At 39.2% G+C, this 11,547-nt stretch overlaps 1 protein-coding gene and 1 long non-coding RNA gene across 2 annotated transcripts in view; both read right to left on the reverse strand.

The window, feature by feature from the left end:
* Window positions 1-4,898: 4,898 nt before the first annotated feature.
* LOC148896914 (uncharacterized) lies at window positions 4,899-7,009 on the reverse strand. The gene is made up of 3 exons (XR_016115175.1): window positions 6,875-7,009; window positions 5,136-5,463; window positions 4,899-5,035 (listed from the first exon to the last, which is right to left on the reverse strand). It is a non-coding gene; the product is annotated as an uncharacterized LOC148896914 (long non-coding RNA).
* A 520-nt stretch (window positions 7,010-7,529) lies between these two features.
* cmtm7 (CKLF like MARVEL transmembrane domain containing 7) overlaps window positions 7,530-11,547 on the reverse strand; it is a 7,872-nt gene continuing 3,854 nt past the window's right edge. Inside the window, exon 5 of the mRNA XM_088999271.1 lies at window positions 7,530-11,326. Coding sequence (XP_088855397.1) covers window positions 11,313-11,326 — 14 coding nt within the window. The 3' untranslated portion in view covers window positions 7,530-11,312. The remainder of the gene's footprint in view (window positions 11,327-11,547) is intronic.

The raw sequence follows: 11,547 nt of genomic DNA on the forward strand, positions 1-11,547 counted from the left end.
AAAAACATTACGAAATGATTAATGTATCCCTTCCTTTCTTATCTTTACATTGGAAACTACTCACAGCAAATATTACATTATCATTATTTATCATCACAGGTAAGACAGACATGGGTGGGTGGATGGATCGATGGGTGGATGGATGATAGATGAATAGATGTACAAATGTATAGATGGATGTTAAGCGCGTCAGCTGTTGTTAAAGTGCAACATAAATCAATATTTATAGTATTTATCGAGAGAGAGAAAACTAGCTAGCTAGCTGGATAGCTAGCTAGCTATTTTTTTTAAACTAGCTATAGATGGATGGATAGATAGATAGATAGATAGATAGATAGATAGATAGATAGATAGATAGATAGATAGATAGATAGATAGATAGATAGATAGATAGATAGATAGATAGATAGATAGATAGATAGATAGATAGATAGATAGATAGATAGATAGATAGATGTGTGAGTTTGTGTGTGTGTTAACTTGTCAGTCAGTGTCATGTGGCTTATAAATTAAATTTATTATTATTATTATTATTATTATTATTATTATTATTATTATTATTATATAGGTAGATACTATAGGTATATAGATAGATACTCTAGGACTAGGTAGACACTATAGGCATAGACTAGGTTACTTTAGGCAGATACTATAGGTAGATACTATAGGTAGATACCAGAGGTACAGTAGATACTACAGGTAGATACGATAGATAGATAGATAGATAGATAGATAGATAGATAGATAGATAGATAGATAGATAGATAGATAGATAGATAGATAGATAGATAGATAGATAGATAGATAGATAGATAGATAGATAGATAGATAGATAGATAGACAGACAGACAGACCTCTGATTGACTGATTGTCCATGTCAGTAAGCTTTTGAGAAAGTATACCAAGTCCACTTCTTCAAAATGCAAATGGACTGCAACAACGTCCGAAATGATGAACTTGGCAACAAACAAAAACAAACAGATGGTGACATTATCAATGAATGAAAGAAATGAATAAAATATGGGTAAAGGACAGTGAAAATATGCCAACTTGTGTTTGGCTCCTCATCAAAGTGAAGGAAATAAATTAGCGATAATATAATGGTGTTTTTTTTAGCCATTTGCTTTGATGTTTGTTTATTCTCTTCATGCGTGGATTCATTTGCATGTATTTGCATGGATATGCATCTGCTAAAATTCATTTTGGAGATATCGCAGAACGTGACGGAATCCTCTTCATCATCAGCACCCCAATCATCATCATCACTTCTCTAACTCTCCATAACAAACTAATTATTCATCATCTCAAAAAAATAAGAGGGGAAACAAGCCAGAAAGACTATTAGAGAACAAAGTACAGAGTCAAGAATCATCATTATTAGTTGTAGTACTTAGTGGTAGTAGTTGTACAGTGATAATTATGAATATCGCTTGTTTATGATGCGCGGAGTCCCGAAAAAATAAATAAAAATCCTCCAGTAGAATTCTATTGCTTATAATTAGCATGCATGTGTGATTTGTGTGTGTGTGTGTGTGTGTGTGTGTGTGTGTGTGTGTGTGTGTGTGTGTGTGTGTGTGTGTGTGTGTGTGTGTGTGTGTGTGTGTGTGTGTGTGTGTGTGTGCGTGTTTGTTAGCATTAAGAAAACCTTCTTTGAGTCTCTGGAGTCTGTTTGTTTTAATGTAATGAGCTTGTTGCTGTCCACTGCTGTTTCCGAAGGAGACAACCCCCCATTCCACCCTCCTCCACACACATAATAATAATAATAATAATAATAATAATAATAATAATAATAATAATAATAATAATAATAATCATCATCATCATCATAATAATAATAATAGTAATAATACATTTCATTTAAAAGCGCCTTGCAAAACTCTCAAGGTCATATAAATATTGGTCTATTTACACACGGATAGAAATGTAATATTGTACTGTACATGCAAATAAAGATGTTGATTAAAACGTGAAATTAATAATCAGTTTTGCACTGATCATAATCGCTGAACAAAACAGAAAGATCAGAAACAATCTGCTGGATTGACAGCATCACTTATTGAAGCTCTGCCTCCACCATCCTAGTTTTATTTTTCTTTGTCATAGTGAACATATAAAATGATAACTGCTTGGGAAATGATATCAAAATGATATCACTTCTATATTGGCATACTATCCCGGTACTGTATCCTCATTATACACATTTGCATATCCATGCAGCTATCTATTAGCTAGCTTGCTTTCTGTCTTTTTGAGTTATTTAGGGTTGAGTGAACGCTGGCGCGTGAGGCTGCCGCTACTCACCCACAGAAAAACACATCCTGTGACTGTAAAGTGACCTTGAGAGTTTTGAAAGGCGCTTAAAAATCAAATGTATTATGATTATTTGTCATCATGTTGTCACGTCCTACTTTCCTTGTTATCAAGCTATTATTTAATTGGATTAGCCTTTATTAGTCTACCAGTATCATTATCAGTATCATTCTTATTAGTATTATCATGATAAAATTATAATTTCACCCCAATATCTTCATATCAATCCACACACATATCATATCATTGCTATTAAGTTAGCAACATTGTGATATAATTCCGGTATCATCATGATATTAAGTATATATCATATTTGCATGTCAATATCATGATAATATTAAGTGATACCACTCTGGTATCATCTAATGTAACTCTAGTATCACAATATCGCAGTGTCAACACCAAGACAACTAATTAGAATTATTTTGCATCACAATGGCTGGGTTATCATTTTGAATATGAATGTATGATCTAACTATTTTTTTTTAAATTACATATACGACTCAACTCATTTTTTTTCTCCAACCCCCACTGCCTTTCTCCAACTGGCTGTAGCTCCGCCCGCTGGGATGTCGTCGAAATCCCATCAGCATAATGCTAGTTCTGTGGTTACCATGGCAACGCGGCAGTACCAAAACCTGAATGTGATATCTCTCATATTGGTCCAGCACTAAACCCTGATTGATGACACCTTGTCACACACACACACACAAACACACACACACGCGCGCGCACAGACACACACATACACACACATCCTACATGTGTGCTTGACCATGAGGGGGTTTCATTTGCTGCTTCCATGTTCCAGCCTTCAAATGGGTCAAATTGCAATTTATGTTCAGTCGACTTGTAAATGTGCATCAGCTTGTGTAAAATTGAATTTGTGGAACATCCGTAAAACTGTTAACATGTACAACGTGCATGGCCGGTAGAACAACATTTCTAATATGAGCAGCAGATGTAGCGTGCATTACTTTTGTACTCAACATTTATGACGTATATCATATCCATCATGTGGAACAGGCCCTGTCTGGATAAAAAAAAAAACTTAAATTTTATTTTAAGTAGACGGGATGAACGTCCTGGCCAAAACACAAGAGTCAATGTGTTTTGTGTCTCAGACGTCTAGTACAGTGATTCCTCGGTTTACGAACCCCTTGGCTTACAAACTTTTCGGTTTACGAATGTTACATTTATGAAAATGTCACCTTGGCATACGAACTATTTTTCAGGATACACACGGAGCTGCCACAATGAGTGATGTGTCGTTCGCGAATGAGTCTGTTCTCCTTACAAGAAAATGGTGGCCGACTGTTTTGTCCTCTATTCCCCGCCTCCAGTCTTCGGTTAAAGTCACGTGATTGGTCAAGAAAACAGCAGTGAGGGGAGGAGGGGGTTAAACATTAAAGAGACAGGCAGACGACAGAGAGACAGTGAGAAAACACACACACACGAAAGGGAGACGACAGAGCTTGAAACAAAAACAAAAAACAAAAGTGCCGTCATGTGTACTTCTTTGAAAAAGAAAAACTTCTTTGAAAAAGAAGTACAGATGAAGAAACCTTTTCAGAAATAATAATAATAATAATAATAATAATAATAATAATAATAATAATAATAATAATAATAATAATAATAATAATAATAATAATAATTTTCCTTTCGGCTTTTCCCTTCAGGGGTCGCCACAGCGAATCAATGTCCTCTGAAGGTCACTTTACAGTCACAGGATACGTTTTTTTAGCTAGCTTGCTAATAGATAGCTAACAGCTAGCTATCGAGAATAATAATAATAATAATAATATTTCATTTATTAGCACCATTCAAAACTCTCAAGGTCACTTTATATTCACACGATAAGTTTTTCTGTGGGTGAGCAGCGGCAGCCACACCCGCCGTCGTTCACTCAACCCGGAAGTAACTCAAATAGAGAGAAAGCTATCTAGCTAATAGATAGCTAACAGCTTGCTAGCTAATAGATAGCTAGCTAATAGATAGCTAATAGATGGCTAGCTAACAGATAGATAGCTAGATAGCTAGTTAGCCAGCTTGATAGCTGATAGATAGCAAATAGATAGCAAATAGATCGCAAATAAATAAAAATAGAGGCAAATACTGTAAATCAATTCATGCGTGCTAGACAACATAGACAAAAGACAAATCGGCCTGACGGTTTCGGTGGCACTAATTGTTGTGACGCCTCCATTGGTTCTTTCGGTCCCGATGGCGCGCCCATAGAAGTTAGTTTCACATGCTTACATCATGTCCGCATGTGGCATGTTGAACAGACGTAGACGTGACTTTGTGCTTAGCGGGGGTCATAAGCTGTCAAACTGTGTGGGTTAATTAACGAGTTGCCGGCGATAATGATCCAATAACAGCCATCACAACTTTTTTTCATACTGGGGCTAACAAGCGGCAACGTTCATCTCTTCATCATCATCATCGTCTTCTTCTTCTTCATCCTTCACTAATTACAGCATCTCACCTTTTGTGTGTAAACGTGCATGTGTCGTCATGTGTGTTTGTGTGGGGTGTGTGACTGTGTGTGAATATATAAGTGTGCGTGAGTTTTTTTTTTTCACCCATTCGTCGTGAAACTAACCTTTGAACTCTTGGCAAGGTGTTTGTTGTAGGCAAGACTGAACAAGTGGATCTCATCCGATGATGATGATGATGATGATGATGATGATGATGATGATGCGAACGCTGCACCTTCACGCTGTGATGTCAAAAGTACAGGACGAAACATATAATTATACTTAAGCGAGATGAGGAGACGTAGATGGGAGTGCAGGTTGCCATAGCAACCATTTCCTCACCTGTCATCTGTGCGGCGGAGGCTGAGCAGCCAATCAGAGAGCAGCCTTTGAGCAACACCGTGTCAGGTGAAAAGGTGGGATTAAACTTTGTTGTCGTGGATACATCTCTTGATTGACAGGAGATGTCACTCAACATTTCCCCGCCCCCAAAATATTTGATGAGGGTCAGTGTTGTATCAATCCGATGGTTCCTGGTTCCTGTTTTGGGTGCTCGGCTACTTCCTGCTAGGCAATCACAAGTTGTTGTCGTGGCAACAGCATGGTGAAATTCCTGAGCGATTTTTTTTTTTTTTTTTGTGAAAGGCGTCTCCTTCGGTCCATTGCTTCACTGCGTCGAGACAACAAGGCAACAGTTAAAAAGTTAATTTGGACAGCTAAAATACATCATGTTAACTCATTCACTGCCAATGCAAAAAGGTGTCCACTCCAATGTCAGGGTTTTTGTCATTGTCACTTGAATTCCAGGACACACAGAATATTGAGTTTTAGGACTACATAATGATTCAATACAGTGTTAGAAACCTGACACTCTTTTCTTTCATCAGAAAAAGCTTCTTCCCCCAAGCCATTAACTCTTTGAACTCTTTCAACAGTAGCCAAAATGGAACTGTATAGTGCCACTTAGCAGTTTTTTTGACAACGATACTAGTGCAGCGTGTTCTACCGGAAACAAATTCCTTGTGTGTCCTACATACTTGGCAATAAAGATGATTCTGATTCTGAAAAAAATAGTTAATTCCTAAGTTATCTTGGGTCTGGAGTTATATGAGTTTGAAATGAGGGCTGTTGTCCAAAATACAATGCAATACATGCATATTGGTTTATATAGTATATATATCCCTACTGTCCAGACATGGCGGTGCCGGACTCTGCTATGATTGGTCCCTGCTCTCAGGTTGGGGGAAGCAGAGGATTACTCCCTGCGGCCCCACTGATTACCTCTCGTGTCCTGACTGATTACTTCTAGTGTCCTGCCTGAGTATGAGGTCTACGACTGGCCTGATTGCCCCATTTGCTCTGGTATCAGCTCATCAGCATAACTAAGCCTGTGTTGCCTAAGAAGTCTGTTATACAAACGATCCAAATTGAAACGATCCACCTCACTTTACCTATTTACCTACCTACCTTACCACTTAACCTCACTTTAGTGAAGGATTTTGCTGTTTTATGAAAATAGCTTCTTTTACTCCCGTTTCAAACCATCTATTTTATTTCACAAGATTTTAACCTCATTGTCGTCAAATGAGTGGACACCTACAAGGAAGTACAGATGACAGCTGAAGAAACCTTTTCATCGATGGACCACTCCTGTACAACTGAGAGCTTATACAGACGTATCTGTATCAGTGTGTGTTTGTGTCTATGTGTGTGTCTGTGGGGGGGGGGGGGGGGTCGTGTACATGTTTGCTGTGAGCTCATGGATGTGTGTGGTTGTGGTGTGTTTCAGCCTCTCAACGTGTCTGCTTGTTTGTGTATAGATTGTTCGTGGACCTACAATATGTCACTGTCTTTTTTTGTGTGTACGTATTTTCAAGTGTGTGTGTGTGTGTGTGTGTGTGTGTGCGCGTGCGTGAGTGTGTGTATTTGGGTGGTTTGTTTTCAAGCGCACGTTTGTGTGTGTGTTCGTGTGTCTGTGTTCCACCGTGTGTATTTTGATGTGTGTTCGTGTCCGTTTTTGTCTGTACACTTCTTTCTGTGTCGACTATGTGTGTGTGTGTTGGCTGTGTCTGTTTTTTTACCTGCTGAGGATCGAAAACAATTCCCATGAGTCCTCATTTATAACACATTGTACGCCTTTGGCACGTGACGTGACTTGACAGGTGGCACCTGCGGTTAGCGAGGAGTTAATAAAAAGTGATTCGATTTGGTCCGACACGAGCTGAGCAAGCGGAAGTGAACCGACCGACAATGAGCATTGCCTGGTTGTACGCTTGTTTAATAGTGACCTCTAGCGGTTATTTGGAGAAAGTACACGAGTCATTCAGTGGCCTTTCCATACGTTAAGTTTTGCATTTGAATAAAAATATTATACTGCGTGTTTTGGGTATTTTAGATGCTATAAAACGTTTTTCTGATGTCAGTTAAAAAACAAAAAAGTGACGTCGGTTGCCCTTTAAGAGAGTAATTAACAGAATAAAATAATTCGGCCCAATATTTGTATGTTCAGTGAATGGCGACCAGTCCAAGATGATCCATCACCTCTTGTTTAAACTCAACTCTGACATCATATTAATCTCTGAAAAATATATATCCTTATAAGGGTCATGGGCGTGCGGGAGCATATCCCAGCTGACTTGGGGCCCAGGACACCCTGAACTGGTTGCCAGCCAATCGCAGGGCACAAACAGACAAACCGTTCACACGCTCACAATCAGGTAGGAGTCAGGTATTGGTGCAACAATGGTTTAATTGACAACATGCACGCGCATCACAATGTCAACCTTGAAATAAAAATTGAAAGCACATGTAAATAAATCCTGTGCTCCTTGGTTTTTTTTCTGAGCATGAGGCCAATTCGCCGCAAAGCCAACTACTCCATAGAGTAGCACATTAAGGCACTTTAGGAAAAGATGAAGCTATAAAAAGAGCTAGTCTGTTTTTAAGACGATGTGTGCACAAAAAGTAAACATTCATAGTACAGTAAAGTCTCGTTATATCGATATCGGATACATCGATAGTCTCGGTTATATCGATGCTATTTCTATGCACGCACGGAGAAAATTACATGCAAACAGGGTCGGATATATCGATAGTCCTGGTTATATCGATATTTTTTCGGACTCCCTTGAATATCGATATAACAAGACTTTACTGTAATTAGTTAGCATAAAAAAATAAAATAGGTTGCAGCATGATTCAAATATTAACTGAATGGTAGGATATAAATACGTTTGTTATGGTAGGATACGATCACAGTTTTTAATACATCTTATTTTTCTTCGGATATATTGTTGTCACTTTGGGAAGTTTGCATTGCTATCAACAGCTAGGCAAGAAATGTTTGTCACCCTCTGCTTTGGAAACACTGAAACATTCCATCATAAATAAAAGTTCGTATTACTCATAAAAACATGTTTTTTTCCTTCAAAAATGTGTAAAACCAACATAGAATAATACAAATGATTTGTATACAGCAGTGGCTAACGGCTAGCTTGTGTAATTACAATGAGTGACAAGATGCTAGGTGCGCTAATGTAATTTGAAAATGAGTACATTTCTTTTCAGATTCAAAAAGTCATTCAAATGTCCTTCTAAGGAAACAAAAAAAAATGCAGACATCCATCAACGGCCCTCGCACCTGCTTCTTACCCCGCAGCAAATCTGTCTATGGTAGATGGGGGGAAAAAATGGTGGCCATTTTGTGTCACCGAGGTACCGACTTTAGATTAAAGATCAATTTGATTGAATCCCCGAATAGAAATTGAGGCAAAGTGCGCTCCCAAAGTGTATCTTTCAAATCAAAACGGCCCATCCACGGATCACTCCTGAGTGAATTTTCTGAAAATGTCTTCTTCAAATTGAAATGACTCACTTGCTGTTGATTTTCCACTCTGGGTACAATTTTTCTGTTTTGACAGACCCAATTTTTGTGTCCGTCAGTGAGATTGGTGTCGAGGGCCGGCTTATTTATTTATTTAGTAAAGTTTCCAATTGACACGATTGAAGGGATTGGCCTCAAAATGTCTGCCCGAAAACCAAAATGGGTAACTTCCTGTTCAATTTCAGGCATGGGTGCTTGTGACTTTTCCCATTCCTTCTGTTATGATCGACATTGCCGCCAAATGTTTTCACTAGACTAAATCGCTGGCTCAAAAAAAAGTTGATTACTGGCTAAAATGACATGAGAAAGATTTTTCTTTTCAAAATAAAAGCAAGGCAAACGGTTTTGCGTCGCAACCCGTCTACTCCCGACATAGCTAGCTATCTGGCTAGCTATCTAGTTGAATGTCTGGCTAGCTATCTGGCTAGCTAGATGGCTACCTAGCTGGTTATCTAGCTGGATACCTAGCTGTCTATTTGCTGTCTGTTAGCTGTCTATTAGCTAGCTGGCTGGCTATCTAGCTGGATATCTAGCTGGCTACCTAGCTTGCTATCTATTTGCTGTCTATTTACTGTCTATGAGCTATCTAGCTGGCTATCTCGTTGGCTACCTAGCTAGCTATCTATTTGCTGCCTATTAGCTATATGGCTGGCTAACAATTAGCGATCTATTAGCTGGCTAGTTAGCTTTCTATGAGTGGGTTGACTGAACGCTGGCGCGTGTGGCTGCCGCTGCTGCTCACCCGCAGAAAAACATCGTGTGACTTGAGAGTTTTGAAAGGCGCTTATAAATGAAATGTATTATTATAAAGGCTGCTTCAAACTAAAATGTCCCACTTCCTGTTTCATTTTTGTCATGGGTTCTTGAAATAAATTAGACATGTCCATCCATTTTTTTTGTGGACATTATATTGATCAAACGGATGTTGGGGGCTTATCCCCCGCACCCTCACAACATTCCAAGGAGCGCTATTTTGAGTTTTATATTTGTGAAGTTATGTTACGGACTCCTAAAATATAAACTTTACACTAATATACACAGAAATGATTGGACATAGAAATTAGTGAGAGCATGTGATTGGTCACAGAGCACAAGCAGGTCACATGATGTGAGCTGGCACACAAATTTTTGTGTGTGTATGTGCTTTCGCATGTATTTTTTTTTGTGTGATAATCACTGTAATCATCATCATCGTGTAAACTTCAACTCCTTGGTTGGTACATACGTTGAACGACTAGCACCGTTTACGCTCGCCTGTTGCCGAGTTGGCAGCGTGCATGTAACCCGTAGGGGGGGTAATCGTTGGCACCCACTGACACATAACGTGAGGCTATTGTAAGTTAGCATAGGTAGATGCTAACATTTCCATAGCCTAATGTGGCTAATGGTGGTGGTTCAGCCTTTGATCTTTTTGCAAGGTTAGCATGCTAATCATGATTGTAATTTTTTTTAGCCGAGCGTGGCTGATGATGAAAAGTGGTTCCGCGTTGTGTCCGTTTGAAGTTTTAGCACACTCAGCGCTAATACTCGGTGTTGTATAACACTGTTGATAATGAAAATGCAGCCGGTTAAACATGAAATGCGAACATCGAGCATAGCACAGCTAATAATGATGATGGTGGTTCAGCACTGCGTTTTTAACTCATTCACTGCCAGACGATGTGCAAAAATGTGTCCACTCCAGTGCCAGGGTTTTTGTCATTTCCACTCAAATTGCAGTACCCACAGAATATTGAAAACATTCAATATAGTGATAGAAATCTTCGACTCTCTTCTTTCATCTGAAAAAAAAAATTAGAGTTAATTCCTAAGTTATATGGGTCTGGAGTTATCTAAGCTTGAAATGGGGGCGGCTGTACAAAATTCAATACATACATATTGATTTAGATAGCACTTGAGCTACAGCTGAAGCTGTAAACAAAGAGCTAACATGGACAAAAGGCAAATGGAAGGGAAAACATCGACAGAGGCCTGACCAGCGCTTTATCCCCCCCACACAAGAAAAACAAAAAACCCGAACGAATTCGGGAATGGCGCTCCACGTCACACTTTTCAATTCCCAAATAAATTCGGGAACGGCAGTGAATGAGTTAACATGCGAAGTTAGCAGAAATGCTAACTAATACTTCTCCCTAGCATTGCGCAGTTGACAATGATTGTGGAAGTGGTTCAGTAATCCGCATTGCTTTTGTTTGCAATGTTAGCATTCTCAATGCTAAGATTTTTTTTGCCTAGCGAGGCCGATGATGCGGAAAGTGCTTGTTAGCGCGCCAAATAAACTACAAAATAAACTGAAAAACAGACAGGCGGGTTGTTTTGGCACGCAGCAGGCAACAAAGGGTGTTGCTCTCTCTTATTAGCGCTGATAAGAAAGCAACAATCTAGCAATAGTTTCATCCGGCAGGAAAGAAATGATAAGAAATGGAGTCACGACGTTGAACAGCTATTGTCGTTGTGGGGTAACATTGACATACATGAAGCTCACTCTGAGTCGCCGCCAACATTCCAATTTTTCTTTTTTCCATCAAGTTGCCGCTTCTCAGCTCCCAACGCTCACCCAATCACGTTGACTTGTTGGCAGGTCGCGAGGCAGAAATGTGAGTCGGGTCCAGAGCCAGCCAATCATATCACAGGAATTACATGGCATCGCCTGCCCGCAGGAAATGAAATCCATGTGACTACCACGTTACTTTTTTCACACTCTTCAAGACATTAGCATTATTAGCGTAACCAGCAGTGCTTGTGTTGTTTGCACGAGGATGCTAATGAGGGAACTCAGAGGAAGAAATAAACTGTGCAATATGACCTCTCACCCATTTTCAAATGCAATCAGGTGGCTCACTCAAAAAGTTAGCATTAATCGTTAATAAA

The sequence above is a fragment of the Hippocampus bargibanti genome, linkage group LG06 (assembly GCF_051943395.1).
Source record: "Hippocampus bargibanti isolate YZ-2025 linkage group LG06, ASM5194339v1, whole genome shotgun sequence".
NCBI lineage: Eukaryota > Metazoa > Chordata > Actinopteri > Syngnathiformes > Syngnathidae > Hippocampus > Hippocampus bargibanti.